General features: G+C 41.9%; 1 protein-coding gene across 1 annotated transcript; it reads right to left on the bottom strand.

The window, feature by feature from the left end:
• Window positions 1-1,024: 1,024 nt before the first annotated feature.
• On the bottom strand, window positions 1,025-21,778 carry LOC118350886 (ral guanine nucleotide dissociation stimulator-like). Its single transcript, XM_035699595.2, has 5 exons — window positions 21,405-21,778; window positions 6,990-7,012; window positions 3,519-3,712; window positions 2,865-2,924; window positions 1,025-1,956 (listed from the first exon to the last, which is right to left on the bottom strand). Exons 2-5 carry the CDS (start codon window positions 6,990-6,992, stop codon window positions 1,605-1,607), a joined length of 609 nt encoding a protein of 202 aa, XP_035555488.1. The 5' UTR covers window positions 6,993-7,012; window positions 21,405-21,778; the 3' UTR covers window positions 1,025-1,604.
• Between the last annotated feature and the right edge of the window lie 1,926 nt (window positions 21,779-23,704).

Below are 23,704 nucleotides of genomic sequence, written 5' to 3'. Positions count from 1 at the left end.
CCTGTTCCGGTTTTCTATTTCTTTCTGTTCCAGTTTTGGTAGTTTGTGGTTTTCCAGAAATGTGTCCATTTCTTCTAGATTGCCTAATTTATTGGCGTATAGCTGCTCATAATAAGTTTTTAAAATCGTTTGTATTTCCTTAGTGCTGGTGGTGATCTCTCTTTTCTCATTCATGATTTTATTGAGTCCTTTATGCTTTTTTCTAGAGTCACCAGTAGCTTTATAATAGTGCTTCTGTATTGGCTTTCTGACATTGAATTGTAATCCAGATTTTGTAACTCTGTGGGAGAGAGGACTGTTTCTGATTCTTTCTTTTGAGGTGAATTGTTCCTTCTAGTCATTTTGCTCAGTGTGGAGTGGACAAAAACAAGTTATACTGGAAAAAGGAGCAAAAGAGAAAAAAAAGAAGAAATAAAAAAGAATAAAAAAAGGGGGTTGGGAAACAACAGAAACAAACAGAAAAGAAAAAACAAGGGGGAGTATCCTCTGATTCTATATACTGTAAATCCCTCAACTTCCCCTAGAAGTTTCCAGTGCTGCTTGGTCAATAACTTGGTTTCCCCTGTCCTTCCAGCTGGTCTTCTGGGGTAGGGGCCTGCTGTGCTGATTCTCAGGTGTGTGCTGCTGGGGGAGCTGCCCCGCCCCCTGCCAGGTGCCTGGCTTAGTGGGTGCTGTTTATCCAGTGAGGCCCCTGCCCAGTCCCAGGCACAGGGTGACACGAGGAGGAACAGCCACACTGGTGGCGGCCAGCTGTTCAGCCCTGGAGTCAGCTCCCGCAGTAACTACCGCAGCTCCCAGGCCACAGGGGCCTGGATGCTCTGGGGGTGGGGGGCGCCGATCGGCCCAGCTCGGGGCCGCCCAGTGGTAGGAGCGTCCTTGCTTTCCTGTACCCTCCTGGCCTCTGCCTGTCCTGGGGGGAGCGCCGGATCTTGGGCTGTGTCCCCCAGTGCCCTGGGCTCCGGGGCCTGTGACACTGAATGGACCTAAAGTACCACGATGTATAATTTAAAAGCATCAGAGTAAATTTTCTGCCGTTAACTTATCTTTTATTACAAATAAAATTCATAAGCCATTATAGAGGTTAAAGAAAAACAAAATATGGAAACAGCACAATGACGGGGAGGGAAGCCTCCATTGGGCTGCAGCCATCACGAGCCCCGCGGTAGGAGCTGGGGTGGCTCCTGAGGTGGTTCAGGGGGTTGTTCAGGGGTCGAAGCCAGTTGCTCCAGAGGCAGGTGGCGGCCCTGGCACTTTGGGGACCCTGACTGCAGGCGCCAGGGCCTACTCCTCCACCGGGTGGCCAAGGGTGCAGGTGGCTCCTCATCAGGGTGGGGAATCATAGGTGCCAAAACCATGTGCATTGACTTGGACTCAGTAGCCAGCATCTCAGCTTGGGCCAAGCCCTCACCTCCAGCAGCCGGGACCGGCTCGGTCACCTCAGGCCCTGAAGGTGCCACAGGCCCCACAGTCGGAGCTGGGGTGGGCTCCTGAGGTGGGTTAGGGTGTTGCTCCGGGGCCGAAGCTGTAGCCCCAAGAAGACAAAGTATCATCACCAGGACGGACTTTCCACGTCCCTCCCAAATCAAGGACACTCTTCCCACTGCTCAACTTGTGTGAGTACAAGAGCCCTGGGAGGTCTCCCCAGACTGAAGCCCGTGGGAATGGGGTGTGAGCCTACCCACTGCTCCCGGCCCAGCTGCATGGAGGTTGGGTCTGTGTGGCCCACCCTGTCCCAAGCTTGGCCACCCCCAGTCCTCCTCATCCTCATCGTCTAATTCCACGAGCTCCAGGTAGCTGAATCGTTCCAGGTAACGCTGGGCCCAGTTTTCCAGGTCTGAGCCTGGCATGTTGAGCCCCATGAATGCCAGAAGCTTCCTCAGGAAGAGAAATTCTGGTGGCTGATGAAAATCCTCCTGATGGTAGTCCAGCCAGATGTCCAGGATGCAGGAGATGGCCCTGGGGAGGGACAGGTGGGCAGAGGCATCAGAAGACAGGGCTCCCTCACACCAAGGTGTCCCGGGGAAGCCCTGCAGGAATGGGGCCCCAGGCCTTCCGCTCAGGGCTGTCGGAGGCCAGTGCTGCTCCTTGTCCACCTGCCACCTGGTGGTCCTGCCTGCCACAGGCCTGCTCACTGAGGAGGGGCTGGCACGAAGCCTCTGTGCATGGGAGCCCATGACTAGTGGTGTGACCATCACTGTCTTCCCTGGGGAAGCATGACTCCCTCCTCAGCCTGGCTCCCTGCCCACTTGCCCCTTGAATCCACTGGCAGGCATCCGGGGAAGGGGGGTGTCTGGCCTTTCATTGCCCTCACTGCACACACTGTCGCTCTGGGAATGTCCGAGTGGGGAGGGTTTGGGCTCTGTGTCTTGCCAGGCCTTGCCAGGAGCTGCCCGGTACTGCCGCCTTCCCTCCTGTGGCTCAGCGCTGCCTCACTCACGAGGGGCCCCCAGGGGTTGTCCTTCCACTGACTCTAATCTCCCAAAGGGCAGGGGCCGTCTGGTCCGTGAGCACTCACTGGCTCTCCTGAGCACCTGCTGTGCACCTGGGTCCAGGTGCCACCAGCTTGGTGAGTGCGATGCTCCCCACACCCTCTGCTCTGGGTCCCAGGAGGGGAGTAGACAGAGGGCTTTGAAAGGGGCAGGCATGGAGAAGGACTTCATTAGGGCTCCCAGTGCTCTCCCACAAAGCCCGCACCCCATCCACAGCTCTCTTTTCCTCTTTTCTCAAAGGACCCATTAGACCTTTACCCTGTCACAGGAATTGCAGATGTGTGGGGTGAGGGTCCAGCAGCCCCTCCAGGCCACAGCCCCCTCGCTGCCCTCTTGGAGAGGAAGGCCCTCCTGCATGAGCCAGAGCTCACTCACACTTTGCACTGCTCCACGGATCCCACGATGTCATCATTCAGATATTTGTTGCATCCATATCTAGAGGAGGGCAGGGGGGCATCACATGAAAGTTCCTGTGGACCCGACCTCTCCTCATAGCTGCTGTCACCCTCTGACCCTTGACTAGCCTGGAGCCCTGGGGGGCCATCCGCTCTGTGCGTGGGGCCACAGGCAGCCCCTGGAGAAGCGCCTGCACCTGCTGGGTCCTCCTGAATGCTTGAGGAATGAAAGGGCTCCGGCCAGGCCCATGGCCGACATCCGAGTGGGCCAGGGTGCCCCGGTGTCCCCGCGGTCCCCTACTCCGGTTGCCCCAGGACACAGACCCCAGATGGACTCTCAAACCTCCCTTTCCATGGGAAAACAGGCCAGCTCAAACCCTGGTGACGGTGGGGACGCGGCACAGGCTTTGTCATGGGGAGAGAACGATGACTGCTGAGCACAATCACAGCCCCTCTAGCCGACCTGCCACAGGCCAGGCCCCGGGGACTGCCCTACAGGACCCCACTAGGCCCCGTGTGACTCTGCTCCAGTCGGAGGAGCAGCCCCAGGGGCCGGGAAGTTCAGGAACATTCCCAAGACTCCCAACCAGTAGGTGGCCCATCCCCCTGGGCTGTGGAGGGTCAGGGTGCTCACTTTGCAAACAGCAGGTCCAGGATCTCTTCGGTGGTGCCAAATTCAGGATACGTTTCCATAAATTGAACAATGGAAAGGTCATCCAAGCACAGCAAGGCGGGCACCAGTTCTTCTACCTGCTGCTCCAGCAGCTCCCTCCGGCTAGGGGTGGTCGGGAAGATCCGATTCCTTCTCAGGGCTGAGGCCCTTTCAGCCTGAGGTGGGACAGAGGGGACGTGCAGCCTGCACTGTAGCCTCCAGACCACCTGGGAGTTGGAGCGCAGACCAAAGCCCGAGCTCTCAGTGGCTACGGGGGGCGGGGGGGGGGGGCGGCAGGAGTGCCCACAGCAGGAACACGGGGCTTGATGCCTGCGGCTCAGTCACTAGGCATCTGACTCTGGGTTGTGGCTCAGGTCATGGTCTCAGCATCCTGAGATCCCGCCCCTGGCAAGCTCTGCGCTTGGGGCAGAGTGTGCTTGAGGAGCCTGTGTCTCCCTCTTCTGCTCCCTGCTTCTCTGCCTGTCTCTTAAACAGACAAACTATCCAATAAAGAAATAATCTTAGAGGATAAATTTTCAAAAAAATTTGGATCAATACAAGGACCTAGTGGGAAAGATTAGTGTCCCAGGGCCGCTTGTCAGCTGAGTTTTGGCAGCACCTCCCTGCATTAATGGCTTCACCCCATGTCAATCCCCAAATCTTAAAACTTCTCTGTCATATTTTTAAAAATGTTTTATTTATTTATTCATGAGAGACACACACAGAGAGAGGCAAAGACACAGGGAGAGGGAGAAGCAGGCTCCACACAGGGAGCCCGATGTGGGACTCAATCCCGGGACCCAGGGATCACGACCTGAGCCAAAGGCAGTGGCTCAACTGCTCAGCCACCCAGGCATCCTATCTGCCATATTTTTTAAAGTAAAATTATTAGAGAAGGGATGAGCTTGGATATAGGGCAGACAAAGCTGTACAAAATAAAAGAGAACTTTTGAAAATACACCAAGGTAAGTTCTTCTCACATCCAACTAAATGTTTTGATATTTTACATGTCTCCTCCCACTACATCTTTATAAAAGCAAGCAACATTGATAATCCTTCATCTCAATTGTAAATTGACTCCCCGTCGAAGCATTTTCAAAAAATACAAGAACTTTCATAGTGGTGACATAGAATATCAAATGTCAAGTTGAATTTGAACACTATGTGCCTCATAAGTGGAACTTCACAACAATATTCTAGGCTTGATTATTTATTAAGAGAACTTAGGATCCCATATAAGGCTAATGTTCTGGTCATTGCCCTACAAGTCATCACTACACTAATGTCCCTTTTTGCTCCAAAGTACATTTCAGTGTGTGTGTGTGTGTGTGCATGCATATGTGTGAATGTATGTTAATATATAATTTTAAAAATCCAGTCAACCCTTAATTTACTCTTCATGATGATGTTAAAATGAAAGGAATGTGGTCTGTTCTTGACTCTTTCAATGTGTTGCTATTTCATAGTTCCTAACACATTAATTGTACTGAAATGAGCTTCCCACATTACTTAAGAGGGCGAATATTTGGATCCAGATTACCTTAAAAATTTGCAAAATTTATAAAGGATATATAAAGCTTGTTAAAATAATTTGTAAATTATTATATTTCATAAAAATACAAATTCCAAAATAATAAAATAGGCTTGAAACTAGAAAATAGTAAAGAAACTTTTGTCTGCCTTGATACTTATAGTAGAGAACATCAAGCCTGATATTGCTAGGACTAATAAACAGCTGGATCACCCAGCTGACTATTCCCTTTGAAAGGTTATCCTGACTTTGGAATGGCATGAGTCAGACTCTAAAGGAGAAGTGGTTCTGAGGACGTTCAGATATGAGCACCAAGAAGGTAATGAGCCTGGAAATCCTCTGATACACAGAAAAGTAATAAGAATTGGGGAAATTTTTAAATGAAAAAATTATGTGTATCCAACCTGAAACTATTTAAAAAGCTACCATCTAAAGAAAATTTATAAAGAGCCTCATTCAGTTTATGAAACAAAAATAGAAATGATGGCAGGGATTTTATGAGAAAGCACATTCTAATCAATCTAAGAAATAACATTCTAACAGCAATATTTTATTTTTGGAGTTAGTAGTTTATTATCCCCCAAATCAGATGAAGTTAGTGGAGTTGGCTTTCAGTGAATTTGTGCTCTTGGTGAGATGCTGGACTCAGAGAAGTATTGAGGTTCCTTCCATTTCTAGGGTTTCTTTTTTAAGTACTGATACCACAAAAAGTGTTAATGAATTTCCATAATTCTCTCTAACTTTCAAATAAAGAACATATCAGGCTACATGATACCTACTTACCATTAATATTTTATATGTGTTTATATGGTATATTAATACCATTAATATTTTTTTTTATTAAGATTACAGACCAGAATGTCATCTATCTCTATGTATGGAGATATAAAGATACATTCATATACTATATCTATCTATAGACCAGTATATGTCATCTATCTCTATCTATAGATAGATATGGTATGCAGCTATATCTATATCTACATATCTATATCTCCATACATAGAGATAGATGACATATTCTTTTTTTTTTTTTTTTAAACTTTTTTTTTTTTAATTTTATTTTATTTTATTTATGATAAGCACACAGTGAGAGAGAGAGAGAGGCAGAGACACAGGCAGAGGGAGAAGCAGGCTCCATGCACTGGGAGCCTGATGTGGGATTCGATCCCGGGACTCCAGGATCGCGCCCTGGGCCAAAGGCAGGCGCCAAACCGCTGCGCCACCCAGGGATCCCCTTTTTTTTTTTTTTTAAATGGCATATTCCAGTCTATATCCTTAATGCCAGAAAAGCAGGATTAATTTATTCAGATAATTTTTTTGACTTTGGCAGACAATAAAGAATGACCTTAAAAAACATTAAATAAAAAAAAATTAAATATCTCAAAAAATATAATAGAGAAAAATAAAAATGGCTCATTATTCCACTTCCCAGAGATAACCACTATTAATATGTTGGTTCATATTCTTTTCCCTCTTTCTGTTGATACAGACTAGTCAAAATATATTAGTGTCTTTTCACACACATGGAACAATACTATTAATACTAAAACTTTATGTTTTTCAAAGTATTTCTTGCCTCTACTTCCACATAGATTGATCTTCTTCTTTTGAGTGACTCTGTTGTATTCTATTCAATGAACCTAAGTTTATTTAACCGATATCCCAGTTGAATAAGGGGCTTGTTTTGAGACCTTAACTATTATAAATGATGCTGCATAATATTTATAACAATATTATCTTCATTACAAAGACTAATAAACATCTCTCAAGTACTTATGAGGTGCCAAACACTTTCTTACACACTTTATAGACATCATTTCATTTAATTCTCAAAGGACAGTGAAATCTAGACATGCTATGTAACTTGCCTAAGCTCACATATCTAGAAAGTAATGCCATTAGAAACGACAAACACTCACCATTTGCTTCGACGTGGATGGACCTGGAGGGTATTATGCTGAGTGAAATAAGTCAGTGAAGGACAAACATCATATGGTCTCATTCATTTGGGGAATATAAAAAAATGGTGAAAGGGAATAAAGGGGAAAGGAGAGAAAATGAGTGGGAAATATCAGAGAGGGAGACAGAACATGAGAGACTCCTAACTCTGGAAAGGAACAAGGGAAAGTGGAAGGGGAGGTGGGTAGGGGGGATGGGGTGATGGGCACTGAGGGGGGCACTTGATGGGAGGAGCACCTGGTGTCATACTATATGTTGGCAAATCAAACTCCATTAAAATATATATATATATTTAAAAAAAGAAAGTAATGAAGTGGTAATTGCAACTCAGGTCTGTCTGATTCTAGAGCTAAAGCTCAACACTCACTCAGCAAATATTTCTGTGCATACATTTTTGTATGACTCGTGTTAGTACACACATGGTACATTTATAAACATAGTATCGCTGAGTCAAAGGTTATGCAATATTTGAACTTCAAGATGTATTTTCAAATTAATTTTCAAAAAGTTTTACCAATTAGCACTCATTATTGCAGAAAATCAGAGCACTACTTTCTCCATACTCTTGCCAGCATTGTGTAGTATTTATCTTCCCCCCCATATGATAGACAAAATAATTAGTGTTATTAGTGTTGTTTCAATTTTCATTTCTTTAATAATTTACTGTTTTAGTAATAAAATGTATATATTTAAATATCATTCTTGTCATCAGCTGTTGCATTATACCTCATATGCCCATCATCTCTGTTTTGGAGAAGTGGCATAAAATTCTCAAGAAAGTTTTTTTTTTTGTGCGTTTGTTTATGTGTGTGTGTGTGTGTGTGTGTGTGTGTGTGCATGCAGTACATTATTCATTCTCTGTATCACCACATATATCCAAATTCCTTGTTTTTTGTTTTTTTTGTTTTTTGTTTTTCTGTTCTTTGGAATTTGTTTCTGGGTTAAGCACAGTCAGTTGCCATGCTGCCAGCAAGTTGCCATTATTCAATTCAACAATCAGTTAAGGTTTCTTTTTTTTTTTTAAGAATTTTATTTATTCATGAGAGACAGAGAGAGAGAGAGAGAGAGAGAGGCAGAGACACAGGCAGAGAGAGAAGCAGGCTCCCTCAGGGAGCCCAACCCGGAACTTGATCCCGGGACTCAATCCCAGGACCCCAGAATCACCCCCTGGTCCAAAGGCAGCCGCCCAACCGCTGAGCCACCCAGGGATCCCTCAGTTAAGGTTTCAGGACTTGGGCAAGGTAACTGACTAGAGAGTAGGAACACACCATTTAAAGTTGCTTTTTTTCTCATAAAAATGATGGCAGTTATGGAAAGAGAGAAGAAAAACTTTTTGAAAACTAACGTGATATGAATTAATACATGTATACACACATGCATATGTACATGTTCTTTTAAAAGAGCGAAGAGTTCAAGGGAAAAATAACATTAAAAGAAGAGCTGTTCAAAAATTTTCTTAAATTTTAAAAGTCCTTCAGAAAATAAAAAGTGATTAAAGAATTTGAGGTCAAGAATTCTTAGAAATTAAGAAATCAACTCACCATTTACATTTCTTTTTTTTAAATAGATTTTCTTGAACAAATCTTTATTCACTTGCTGTGTGCCCTTTTTTTATAATAAATTTATTTTTTATTGGTGTTCAATTTACCAACATACAGACCATTTACATTTCTTTTAGAGTCCCTCTATAGGAGCACCTGAGTGGCTCATGGATGACCATCTGCTTTTGGCTCGGGTCGTGATCCTGTGATCCCAGGGCCTGGGATTGAGTTCTGGATGGGCCTCCCCATAGGGAGCCTGCTTCTTCCTCTGCCTGTGTCTCTGCCTCTCTCTCTGTGTCTCATGAATAAATAAACGAAGTCTTTAAAAAAATAAAAAAAATAAATTCCCTCTATACACTCCAGCAAGTGTATATCGCATTGCAGAAAAATGCACCAGAGTCCAAATGCTACCAAGTCTAGGAAGCAGTCAGGGTTAACATTTATTCCAAGTGGAAAAACATGGCACTCAGCTACATCTAATGGCATGAAGATCAACTAAGGCACACAAAAGTACTTGTTTTTTGTAATATATTCAAAGGTACAGCCATTTGCTTTGCTTAGCATTCTCAAGACGATAGTTTTGTCAATGGTGATAAGAGTAAGTATGATTATGTTATAGAATTATCATCAATAAAAACAAAAGTGTCATAAATGGTATCCTTAAACTTGGAACCAATTAGCAGCACCTATAATCATTCTCCTTAATTATTCTCATTTTCTTAGAGGAGAAGAGAGGAGAACTTAATGTGTATCAGGTTAAGTGTTTCCTCCCTAAAGTTAAATACTTTTTTCTATAATAATCTCTAATGAATGCATGTTTGATATTTTATACTTCTTTTCTTTTGCATGAGCAGACCTACTGACGTTTTCCACCTTGTTCAAGCAAAAATGAAAAAGAATGCTAAGTAATTACAATGTGAAACTAGCCTATTTCTTTTTCTGAGTGTTACTTGGAAGAATGCATCTTGCTACAAAGCCAGTATTTTTTCTTCAATTAATATAAATAAGAAATGAGACAGATTAAGGGATTGGGTATGTGATTTATCTCTGGTCTGTAATTTGTTTAAAAAGCAACTCCTATTTCTTTTCTTTTTTTTTTTTTTTTTTTTTTTTTATTTTTTTTAAAATTTTTTTTTTTTTTTTTTATTTGTGATAGTCACAGAGAGAGAGAGAGAGGCAGAGACACAGGCAGAGGGAGAAGCAGGCTCCATGCACCGGGAGCCCGACGTGGGATTCGATCCCGGGTCTCCAGGATCGCGCCCTGGGCCAAAGGCAGGCGCCAAACCGCTGCGCCACCCAGGGATCCCTCCTATTTCTTTTCTAACCTGTTCATTTCTCTCCTCTATGCAGCTTAAAAAAAAAAAAAAAAAAAGGAGAGAGACCACCTACATCCACACAATATCATGTCCCCAAAGCCAAACTTTAAAAAAAAAAAGGAAGCATCAGTAAAATATTTAACTTTTCTGCTCTAACAGGCAAATGTAACACAAAAGGCAACAAAATCTACATTATGATTTCATGATTATTAATTTGAATATGAATGGAAATGTCCGATTCCAAAGCTGGTTTGAACTGCAAAAGTAATATACTGTGCTGTAAGTCATTTTTTTTTCCTAATTATATGGTGAAATCATTAAAAAATAATGATTAAGTTCACTCAAAATGACATTGTAAAGCTTGTAGAAATATAAAAGCAGAATCTTTACATATATGTGCATGTGTGTGTATATATATGTATTTCACTTTTAATTTTTTTTTAATTATAGTCACAGAGAGAGAGAGAGGCAGAGACATAGGCAGAGGGAGAAGCAGGCTCCATGCACTGGGAGCCCGATGTGGGATTCGATCCCGGGTCTCCAGGATCGCGCCCTGGGCCAAAGGCAGGCGCCAAACCTCTGCCCCACCCAGGGATCCCTATATATTTCATTTTTTATCATAGTTCATACCGCAAAAATTTTAAGGAGATTGACTTTTATCTTAGAATTTCTATTGATAAGGAGGATAACTACCTAAAAACAAACTGACCAATCTATCAATGGAATACTACATATTAATTTCATTATTGGTTATGTACATTGTATTATGAACATGTTTTTTCAATTGCAGAAATGTCTCCTTTACAATGAGCATTATTTGAAAAAAGAGAGATTAGACAATCTATAGCTAGAAAAAAATGAGTGAGAAAAAATTTGTTTATTTTATGGTTTATATATCTGATTTATTTATTATTTATTTCAGAGAGAGAGAGAGAGCATGAGCGATGGGAGTTGGTGAACAGAGGGAGAGGGAGGGAGGATCCCATGTGGAATCCTTGCTGAGCACAGAGCCTGTTCCGCAGCTCAATCCCAGGACCCAGAGATCATGAGCAGAAATCAAGAGCTGGATGCTTAACACACTGAGCTTGTTTACTTTACTCCATTATCCTATTATAATAGTAAATTACCACTACCTGTTCACATGTTATGGCAGAGAGTCTAACTCTTGAGTCCATTTTCTCTCCTACCTGGACACATAGCCCATACAGCATTCCCCAGCCTCCTCTGCAGCAAAATGTGTCTTGTAACTGAGAATAGACACGATATGATCCAAACCCAGGCCTAGTGATCCTCCATGTTCTTTCCCTCAATACAGCAATTCTGGAAGCTACATTGAAAACAGCAGGGCTGGGGCACTTGGGTGGCTCAGTCTGTTAAGTGTGGATTTCAGCTCAGATCTCAGGGTTGTAAGATCAAGCCCTGCATCAGGGTCCATGCAGGGTATGGAACCTGCTTAAGATTCTCTCTTTCCCTCTATCCTCCCATGCCAAAAAAGAAAGAAAGAAAAGTAAAGAAAACAGTAGAGCCAAAATACGAAGACAGAACATGGGGGTGTGAATCACCACTTGGAGGAGAGCCCCTGACTGATAAGGAACATATGTTGCACAATTTACATGACAGAAAAACAACTATATTTTGCTAAACTGTTGGGATTTCTGGACCTATCTATTATACGCAATAATGTTATTTTTATTAATGCAAATTGCTCTTTCCCCTTTAGTCTATGAAGACTCACCAATGCATTTTACCTCAAATCGGTGCTGGTACTGTTTTTTGTTTGTTTGTTTGTTTGTTTTTTAAATTAGATTTTATTTATCTATTTGTGAGAGACACACAGATAGCGGCAGAGAGAGAAGCGGGTTCCCCACTGGGAGCTGGATGCTGGACTTGATCCTAGGACCTGAGGATCACACCTTGGGCCAAAGGCAGATGAGGCTCAATCACTGAGCCACCCAGGCATCCCGTGACACTAGGTTTTATAACCAGAAAGAATTCAGTGTGGGAGATCAAGAGAAGCCAATGTAAGTACCAGAGGAGCAACAGGCTGAAGAGAACACTGCTAGCTTTAAGTCCCAGTGCCTGGTACTATTCATTCATTAGTGAACAAATTGAAAAAGGTAGAAGAAAACTTTCAGACAACCTAGTTCTATGGAAAGACTGATGAACAGAGGAATTAAAATAGAGGTTTTTCCCATCTGAGAGATATGTAGAAGAGATTGTGGTATTTAAAAATGAAAAACCTCTAGTTTACTAACTAGAATTGAAATAAAAACTTTTAAAAAGAATACTATTTTGTATAATTGAAATTTGTTAAGAGAGTAGATCCAGTGTTCTCACCATAAGGGAAAAAACAAAACAAAAGCAGAACTACGTGAGGTGATAGATATGTTAATTAGCTCACTGTGACAACCATTACAAAATACACACTTGATACAAAATATATCAAGTCCCTGAACACGCCCAATCTTGTCTGATCTCGGAAGCTAAACAGGTTCAGGCCTGGTTATAGTACTTGGATGGGAGACACATATATCAAAATACCACATTGTAGGGACCCCTGGGTGGGCAGCTGCCTTCGGCTCAGGTCATGACCCGGGGATCCCAAGATCGAATCCTGTATCGGGCTCCTGGAAGAGCCTGCTTCTCCCTCTGCCTGGGTCTCTGCCTCTCTCTCTCTCTGTGTGTCTTTCATGAATGAATAAATCTTAAAAAAAAATACAACAAAAACCCCAAATACCACATTGTACATCACAAATCTAAATGATTTTTATTTTTCAATTATACCTCCGTTAACTTAGAAACAAAAATGAATGAATGAATGAATGAATGAATGAATGAATATTATATGCCAATGCACATAAGTACTATAGCAGGTGCCCGTATCACACCTTCCTATAATGCTCTATACAAGAAAATGAAACACAGCTTATAACCTTTAACTCAAGAATTCTTTTTTTAAAAAATATTTTCTCAGGAACTATAAATACGATATGTCCAAAGTTTTACCAACATAGCTGATTAAAATCATATTATGTGTCTGTAGATGTAGGTGAAAAGAAATATATATTCCCTCTCTGAATATAACGCATATGCACACGCAGTAAATACTATAAACTATATTATATTTAATGAAAGCATTCAATAGTTAAAGATTTCCTATACAAAAGTATTTAATGATATGGAGGATGTTCATATTATTATCAAATGAGAAAAAGAGATCCTGGAAGAATGTTCCAAAATAGCCCATTTCAATAAAAAATTAAGTTCCATGATGTACATGCCCTTGTCATCAGTGAAGATTAGTAACGATTCATTAGATTAGAAGAGCTTTTACATCCTTTCTTTAGAATTATCTGCATTTTCTCAATCAGTCCCTTGCCACATAAGATGATTTCAGCCCATATTAATCAGAAATGTGGCTTCAGTGAAGAGAGACACAACTTGCTCTGACAGTGACAGGAACAAAGTAAAGTCAGTAGATGCTGGTGGCATGAAAAAGGAAGGATTAGTGTTGGGTGGAGTTCCTGAAGGAAGGAAAGCTTCTCACTGTACATAAGATGAAAAACAGGTAGATCACCCATAAAGAATTATGTTTTTTTTTTTCCCCAGCTGGAAAGTTCTTTCCAGGAGCTTCAGTACAACTTACAGATAAGGAAAACATTTAGTAGCTGAGCAAAGACAAGTAGCAAAGTCTTTGGTTTCTTTTTAGGAAAAAGCAAATTCCTTTATTAGTATAAAATGTTTGACTTTGTTTTCATTAATCGTCCTTCAAAAACATTGCACACATCTATTAAGCTAGGGCTATTCTTACATACAGTAAGAGGTTGTTTGGCACATGTTGGAGTCATAAATGTTTCCTGGAAACAATTGGCCCAGCGTTTAAAGTGTTCGCTGAGGTAATAAATAATGCTGAAATATGAAATTACTTCCTTCTACATTAAGAATGAGCTTCCTCATTAAAAGTATTTAAAAGGCCCTCATCTTGCCTAATAGCCTTAGTTTGAGCTTTAAGTAGGAAATCCCATCTCCAACCTCTGCCTACACTGCAAAAACAAACAAAACACAACAAAAACTTTGGAAGCAAAAGCAACAATTTAGGCTGTCAGCTGCTTTGGGAAGCCCTCTGTAAAGGCACATTTCAAGTAGAAAAATGGTCATTTTATTTATTTTATTTTAGGATTTTACTTATTTGAGAGACAGAGCATGAGCAGGGGGAGGGGCAGAGAGAGAGAGGAGAGGGAGAAGGAGACTCCCCACTGAGTGTGGCCTGGCACAGGGCTCTATCCCAGGACCCTGAGATCATGACCTGAGCAGAAGTCAGATGTTTAATCAGCTGAGTCACCCAGGTACCATAACAATGGTCATTTTAAAGAAGCCCCTTACATAGCCTAATACTTAATATAAATTGTTCCTAAGATACAAAACGATAAACTCCCAGCATTTGATCTATCATCACACCTATGATTCACCAAGTTTGTGAAAATATACCCATTTTACCCACCCCCTTACCCCCTGCCCAGCATAAAGGGAGAGAGAGCTTGAGGTTGTGATCTACACTAATCTTCGAGCAGTAGCTGACAAGTTGGGCCACTGGTAAGGGACTTAACCCAATTGAAAAGTTGATGACAAGAAGTTCTGATGAAGTATAGGAGTGGTCCCCTTCAAAAGAGCATAAAATATGGATATTCATGTCCCATTTAGTCTTCCAGAGAAGGCTGACACTTTAGAGGGACCTCAATAATCAGACGCACAAAATTACCTATTCTATAGCTATTAGTCTTCATTTTCATTAATCCAAGTGTTTGCTGAATGGGAAAGATACTAGTAGGCCAGGATAACACAAGGGGCCAGGTTTGACAACATGAAATTCTCTTCACACACAAGAAAGAAAGAAAGAAAGAAAGAAAGAAAGAAAGAAAGAAAGAAAGAAAGAAAGAAAGAAAAAGAAATTCTCTTTACAGTTGATACGGTTATGGCCAACCAGTGTCTGATAGCAGAAGACAACACAAAGCCATTCATATGGCACCTTCTGCCTAACTGGTATGGCACTGGTTCTACTTGACTACTTTTAGCACTATGGGAAAATATGTTTTCTTGCAGGAAGAGACATATATGGAATCTTTCTTCTCTGGTCACAATTCTGTCAGCATCATGACTCGTAGGCTTACAAAATCCTTATTTTCTTTGGATTCTGACATAATCTTACCTCAGACAAAGGGAAGTAGTTTGCAACAAAAGAAATGTGTCCATGGGCTCACCCCAAAATCCACTGGTCTCAACATCTACAAGTAGCAGATCTGATAGAATGGAATAATCTGCTAAAGACTGCTGTAGCATCTTTCAAGAGACACAATCTTGTGGATTTGGGATGGTGTCCCACCAGATGTTACAGACCTTACACCATTATCCAACACATGCCATCTCTCCTGCTGTCAAAATGCACAAATCCAGAAACTAAGGAAGGCAGTGAGAGTAGCTTCTTTCAGCAAATAGGTAGAAGTGCCCTGGTTTACACAGAAGAAATGCTTCCCCTAGACAACACAATCTCTGTTAAATTGGAAAGTAAGTATGCCCTCGGGCCATCATAAACTCCTCAAGCTCTTAAACTTACTGGCAGAGAAAGGGACTACAACCATAGTTGAGGTGATTGATGTTATTTAACAATAGGAAATCAGATTGCTGCCGCACAATGGAGGCAAGAACAATTTCTAGAACCTAGAGGTTTCTCTGGATTGCCTCACTTCTATAAAAGGTCAGGTAACAGAATAATGAAGCAATCCAATCAAGGCAGAAGCAATCAAAGGCTTATACCACAAGATCATATCACCAGATAAAGAATACTATAGCCCAGTCACTGACAGAGCTTAGAATACACATTGAATGGATGTAGCTAAAAGAATATATAATTGTCATTTAAGGTCATATGAGAGGTTACACAAGTTACGGGACTATGGCAGCTATATTTTATGTTAATTGAGAATTTCTTCCCTCATTTTTTCCCCTAGATTATCTTACATAAAGCTGGCATACTGAGATTTGCCAACATTATAGATTTTATTTGGGAATATGACTAAACTGACATCAAGTCATAAGGTTATGGTAGGTGATGGGATTCGTGTATCCCTTGTATTAGAGACACCTTTTTTTCATCTGGAAAAGAAAAGATGCCAAGAATAAAGAGGAGTGGAATGCAGGAAGTTTTCCATTTTTTCTTGCATATCCACACTCCGCTCTCTTTCTCAAACTATGCCCAAGGAGGCTGTACTGTATGGACTACATCTGTGCACTTCCTTCTCTGGCTTCAGATTGGATCAGGCCCGTGGGAGGAACCAGGAAGAGTTTGGAGGGTGGCAAAAAGTAAAGTCAAGATATCTACTCCCTTGGTTCTTCCTTGGAGAGTAGACATCATCTGTCCCCAAACCAAAGGCCACAGTCTCTTCAGGTGACCCTCTGCAAAAAGGTATTTTTTATGAGCTCATATAATTGCCTTCTCCCTTTCCATTTAAGGTCTAGGAGTAGTGATGACTTAACCGCTGATTACTAGCCCAGTGTACAACCAACCATTCCTTGTTTTACCTAAACTCTGTTGACTCCTGTATAAGTAGTTCTTGTATTATATTTTCCTTGGCCACCTCCTGAAGTGTACATCTGTTTCCTGCTGATAAAAATTTTTAGAAATGTAAGTGAGAACTGTAGCAGATACCCCACTTACATGATAAAGTTGATAGTTAAACCACTCTAATAAGCACTTAACCCAACATTTTCTCTATATTAGTTTAAACTGTATGTATGATTAGAAATATCAACACCTCTCTTTCAAGAACTGGTTGACCTAGCAGGCAGAAAATCAGTAGGCGAGCTGAACCTGAAATCGGTAGAATATAGAACCCTATGAATCAACTTGATCCGACATTGACAGTAGGTGGTGAATACTCCTAATGAGAGAAAAATACACAGTCTTTGCAAGCTCACTCGGCGGACTCTACAAGATACCATATTCAGAGACACAGAACACAGCATAAAAAATTTAAGAAAATAAAAAACATACAAGTATGTTTTCAGACCACAATGTAACAAAACTAAAAACCAATATGTATGAAACCTATATGTGGAAAATTATAAAACTTGGATGAAACAAATTGGACGTAAAAGAATAGGAAATATTCTATTTTTATGGATTCATAGACTCAATACTGGTAAAATACCAATTATTCCCAACTTGATCTAGAAGTTCAAAACAAATACAATCAAAATCTCAAATACTATACATTCCACATTTGCAATCTTTTCTATTTATCTACTCCTTTCCAATTGTATAGCTTATTCACTTTGACGATCTACTCAGCAGGCAATTATTGATTGTCTCCTATTAGACATGCACACCTTGGAAATGATGAAATTCATTAGATGTAGCTCTCCTGAAGGAGGAGGTGGCTGCACTTTGCCACCTCTTAGATGCATCATTTATCATAATTTTATGGTCAGGATCACTTGCTCCTTTACCATCAAGTGGCAGACCTGCCACATTAGTTGTATGCACTGAAGAGGAAAATGAGGACTGCATGGGCTTCAGGGACTAGCAGAGGCTCCACGGTTACCTTGGTTTGTCAGCTCTGGTTTCCTTACCCCATCAATCAACCAAGAATGCCCCAACCAATTTTCATATATTCATTCTAGAGCTGGTTATACAATATGGCAGCCACTAGCCACATGTGGTTATTTTAATTTAAATTAATTGAAATAAAATAAAAATTTAGTTCCTCAGTTGCAACAGCCACACTTCAAGGACTCAAGATTCACATGGGGCTAATGGCCACTGCATTGGACAATGAGAATTTTACAACATATCCATCACAGCAAAGAGTTTTGTAAAACAGTACTGACTAGATTCTCTATACTAACCCAAACAGACTTTTGTTATCCTATCCAATTTTCTTATAAATGTCAAAAAAAACCCACCTAATTTTGCTAAGATCCTTAAATCTTTTCTTAACAAAAATGTAATTCTGAAGAAATTTTCAGAGCCTAATACTTCTTGCATTAGCCATATTTAATGAAGACTAGGAGTACTGCATTATGTGAGAAGGAAGAGTCTTCATGGAATGAGTACTAAAGGTTCAAATATCAGAATATTTCTGGAGATAGTTCAGTAATTTTATAATGTTACTGTACAGCGTATATTATCTTTCATGTTAGGTTTATCAAGATAAATACAGAAACAAGCATTTTATTAATTCTGATTTATTTATAATATTTCCTTTTAACTAGAATCAGTTGCTGGATAGAAAATTAACTTTTCTTCCCTCCTACCATCATAGCACATCATTCACCCATAACAGTATTTCTCTTATTTAGTGTCATCCCAAAGGTTTTGTGTTATTGTTTGCTTTTGTTTATGCATTCATCTGGCCCACTAGTTTCTGAACTTTGGAAAAATGCTTTAGGAGAATACCAAAACCTATACCAGGTTTCCCCATAAAGCCTAGTATATAATGCTTTGAAGGGAGTGAACACTTAAACCTTCACTGAAATAATAACTGATCATTAATTTGAAAATATGCATAACATGGCAATTTCCTGTGAAAATAAGGACTTCTTAGAGTGTCAAGAAACACAAGACATGATCTGTGTGTGTTCTAAGGCTTAAAAAAAGATTTACTTATTAATTTACATATTTATTTCCTTATGTATTTATTTTGAATAGATACGGGATATGTCCTCCCCAAATATCCCACATCACATTTGGTCGGTCTGCTTGATTCTCTAAATCAGTTAACCATTTGGTTCTCATACTGAGTAACCTATGTCTTACAATTTAATCTTTATCTTTAATAAAAGTACTACTTTAGCCTGCTACCACTAACATCTTTTCAATTTTCCTTTTTTTTTTTTTTTTTAGAATTTATGTAGGAAATAAGGTTGCATTTTATTGGTATTCCTCACAGTCCTTGTCAGCAAGGATTTGATATCTATGCTATTAATTTTGGATTTATCCTGGAGGCGATAAGAAGTTATAATAGCATTTGAGCTACCTGGTGTTAAGTATAGTATTTTATAACTAATCAGTAGTAGGAAAGGGAATGGTTGTTTATGATAAAAATGAGAAGCAAAAATATCACTTGAGAAAAGTTATGAGATGACATTTCTGTGTGCACAAGTCTCTTAGTCTCTGTATATACAAGGGATGAGAAGGCTTTGAGAACCATTTCAGGGCAGCCTCTGTGGAGCAGTGGTTTAGTGGCACGTGTAGCCTGGGGTGTGATCCTGGAGACCCGGGATCGAGTCCCATGTCAGGCTCCCTGCATGGAGCCTGCTTCTCCCTCTGCCTGTGTTGTGTCTCTGCGCCTCTCTCTCTGTTTGTCTCTGAATAAATAAATATTAAAGAAAAGAAAGTTCTTTCTTTAAATAAAAAGAAAGAGAACCATTTCAGTGTTGAGACTTTTTCTCTTGTAATTTTTAACTAAGATTGAGATTACTATAAACCGTTTCAATAGTCACTGCCCATAAGCAGTTGTAAAGACGGCATACTTCTTATGAACCACCTCTGATTCACAAAAAGAGTATTTGTCTCTTTTCTCCGCCCTACCAATTATGCTAGCTTGATATGTTCCAGAACCAGAAGCCAGAAGTGAAGGAAGAGAGTTAGGGGACTGAGGTTTAGAGGGATGAAAAACACTCCCTAGAACCTGTGATTTTATTTGAATATGTTACATAAATTCCACCGGAAGACTTAAAATTCTATTTTGAGATCTGCCCTATGACCCAGCAATTGCACTGCTGGGGATTTGCCCCAAAGATACAGATGCAATGAAACACCGGGACACCTGCACCCCGATGTTTCCAGCAGCAATGTCCACAATAGCCAAACTGTGGAAGGGGCCTCGGTGTCCATCGAAAGACGATGGATAAAGAAGCTGTGGTCTATGTATACAATGGAATATTCCTCAGCCATTAGGAACGACAAATACCCATTTGCTTCGACGTGGATGGACCTGGAGGGAATGATGCTGAGTGAAGTAAGTCAATCAGAGACGGACAAACATTACATGGTTTCATTCATTTGGGGAATATAAATAATAGTGAAAGGGAATAGAGGGGAAGGGAGAAGAAATGGGTAGGAAATATCAGGAAGGGAGACAGAACATGGAAGACTCCTAACTCTAGGAAACGAACTAGGGGTGGTGGAAGGGGAGGTGAGGGGGGGTGGAGGTGACTGGGTGATGGGCACTGAGGGGGGCACTTGACGGGATGAGCACTGGGTGTTATTCTGTATGTTGGCAAATTGAACACCAATAAAAAATAAATTTATTATTTAAAAAAATAAAATTCTATTTTGATTTGTTTGTCCAAAAAATACATATTTTAATACCAGTTATAACTTAAAAATAAATATAATTCTTCCTTACTATATAGACAGTAAGAATACACAGACCAGATTACCTGTTCTTCAAGCTACAAGGACCTTCAAATCATTATCTTGTCTAACACCGTGCTAGTAAGAAAACATTATCAACTATGATGTTTAGAAAGGTTACCTAGGGAGAATAAAACCAGTTATTTTAACCTATATATTTTGTGGTTCAGTCGCTGATCAATGCACTTTGAAAATAACAATAATCAAGTGATAAGAGTTTATGCTTAATTCTTAAATCTTTCACAAGGTACAAGCTCAAAACCATTATATTCAATATTACAAATATTAAAGCCAGTGTCTTTTAAATTATGTAAGTTAATTTCTTAGAACTTATTCAGAGGAAATTACGCAAATTATAACTTATCCTATAAATAATCCATGTTATACTCACATCTTTTAAAATCTACAATTCGTATGTCTTACAAAAATTCTCGCCATTGTCTGCTAAACTTGTAGAAATTTAGAAAATGGAAAGAATTTTAATTTTGTGGCCACAATCATAGAGTCCATGAGGGTTCGGGTAATAACAGGGGCCTTGGCAGATTCCTTAGGGCAGTACCTCGGGACCTGGACAGCGGGGCGCGGAGCAGCGGTGGGGCCACCCGGGAACCGGCCTGGCCGAGTCCCGCTGCAGCCCTGGGGCGACCCGGGGCCTCCCCCGCCGCGCCCCGCCCCCCGCGGCCCCGCCCGGCCTCTGGTCCCTCCCGACCCCCTTGGCCCACGCCCCCCCCCCACCGCCAGCATCCCGGGCCCCTGTCCGCCCCCCGCGGCCCCCACCGGCCTCAGGTCCCTCCCGACCCCCCAGGCTCCTTGGCCCACGCCCCCCCCCCCACCCCCAGCATCCCGGGCCCTTGCCCGCCCCCCGCGGCCCCGCCCGGCCTCAGGTCCCTCCCGACCCCCCAGGCTCCTTGGCCCACGCCCCCCCCCCCACCCCCAGCATCCCGGGCCCCTGCCCGCCCCCCGCGGCCCCGCCCGGCCTCAGGTCCCGCCCGACCCCCAGCCTCCCCCGCCGACCCCCGCCCCCGCGGACCACCCCGCCGGCCTCAGGTCGCGCCCCCCCGCGGGCCGCCCTCAGCCCCCATCGCGCAGTGGGGCGCTGCTTACCGCAGGCCGAGTGCGGGTCAGAGCCCTGCCCCAGGGGGAGCCGCCGGTGGGTCCCGGTCCAGGCCGCGGCTTCCCCAACGGCCCCCGCCCGGGTCCCCCCCAGACTGATGCGCCTCTGCCCCCCGCGCCTCCTTCCGTTGAGGCCGTTGGAGCCCGGAGCGCGCGGCCGCGGGGGGCCTGGCCTGGGCGGGGCGGCGGGGCGGGAGCCCGGGGCGCGCTGCTGCTTGGCCACTTTGGGCTCTAACCTCGCTCCTCCCCTGGGCTGTGGGGTTTTTTGATTACAGGAAACTAGAGGACTGTAGGGAAGTGCCGCCTTGAGCGGGCTGAAGCGACTGCTGTCACTACTACATTCTCTTCTAGGTGTGACAGCGCCTTGGATCTAGAGACAAGCTTCTTGTTCGCCAGGAGCACCCCCTGCAATGTGCATTTTCGGGTCATATCCGCATATAAATGCCTGTTTTTAACTACTTCATGCACAGGTTCTTAGCAGAGAGTCATGTTTTAGTTCTAGGATTATGCTTCTTTCTTTCTTTAGGGTTGCTTTTGTAATGAATCAGCACTTACATACACCTCTACTAGGCAATCATGGAGTTGGCACCCCAAAGAAAGGTAATTTTCGGTCATTTTTAAAAATGTAACAAACACAATTATATTTGCATTTTAGGCCTCGTTTAATGATGTGACCTCTAGAATGCTTATCACATCAGTTCATCGTGTTTTTTATTTTATTTATTTACTCATGATAGACACACAGAGAGAGAGAGAGAGAGAGGCAGAGACGCAGGCAGAGGGAGAAGCAGGCTCCCTGCAGGGAGCCGGTCGCGGGACCCTATCCGGGTCTCCAGGATCAGGCCCTGGGCTGAAGGTGGCGCTAAACCACTGAGCCCCCGAGCTGCCCGGTTCATCAGGTTTTGCGTCTGTGGTGCTCCGTCCTTGAATAGGACATTTCATACCACTCTTCCACAAACATTTAATGTCCTTTGAATTCTGAAAATTCTGTTCTAAAAATATTTGCAACAATTTGAAGGACTTTGAATTTGTGAAATTGTGAAATAAAGTTGAAACAGTAGAAAAGTTTATTCGGAGGGGATTGACCTCTGCACATGTGTTTGAGTTAAAATAATGATGTAAAAGTAAACTTTGTGTATTTCTTCCTGTACTTTAAACAGTATTTTCAGATTCTCAGTGTAGAATTAAACATTGCTGATACTAAAAAAGAAATACATCTTGTGTCTTCCCCCAAGTAATACTATGGTTGCCGAGTCGTGAGAAATAACACCACAGTGATTATGTCCTCAACTGCCAGGCTTTTTCTTTTTTTTTCTCTCTCCTGCTACCGTATCATAATTAGCTTCACCACATGGACTGAATTCTATTAGCTGAGCAGAGACAGAGCAATGTCAGCTCTCAGGTGAGTATGGCTACTTCCAAACTTTTTGAATCTGCAAAATGTACAACTCAGAGCTAGTGAAAATTCCTCTCTCTTTCTTTCAATGACAGAGGATATTTACCCCCGGATCCTCTGGGATGGTATCTGAAACTCTGTAGACACTCCTGGAAACTTTAGGATTTTAGTACTTTTTTAAGTTGTCAGTAATGATGCAGTTTGTTGTACAAGTCTGCAGCTTAGGACCTCCAAGGACCTCTTCCTTATTTACAAATGTTTCATTGCCTTTTTAAAAAATGTAAAATGCTCTTACCAATATTTTCTGTGTTTACAAGCAGTTTAGCTTGACTCTTCTATCGCAGGCCTAGTCTTTTCTTTAGCACGTTAGTTTGGGCGTGACTATTTGTCAAAGTACTGAGCGTTATGTATGCCTACTCCTTATATTTTGATGTCTGGTCTTCTCTTTGCAGCATTATATTTAATTTGAGCCAAACTCTATGTATTTAACATATCCTGAACGCATTATTCCTCAAATTCAACAAATTCTTTATCACTTAAATTCTAATTTGGAACTTGTCAAAGTTTTGTTTCATGAGTCTATAAGGAGTGGAAGCAAAACATTTGTAATGCTGTGTTTTTGTTGCTTTCACATGCATGATCTCAGTAATCACTTTGAGTTGTTATTAGCAGTGCAGCATTATTCCAGGTTTTTAGATCTAAGGACTGAGATTGAGGAATGTGTAGTAACTTACTCAGTGTTTTTTTTTTAATAAAAACTTAGTGTTTTTAATTAATGAATATTAGAATTGTTATTTTTCTGACTCTAATCCCATTGTCCTTTCTTGTACTAATTATCTCCCCTTGAGAATCTTTACATATAGGTACTTCGTATATTTTGTTCCCCAAATAAATT

The sequence above is a fragment of the Canis lupus genome, chromosome 16 (assembly GCF_003254725.2).
Source record: "Canis lupus dingo isolate Sandy chromosome 16, ASM325472v2, whole genome shotgun sequence".
NCBI classification, from domain to species: Eukaryota; Metazoa; Chordata; class Mammalia; order Carnivora; family Canidae; genus Canis; species Canis lupus.
This window is presented reverse-complemented; position numbering and strand designations above follow the sequence as displayed.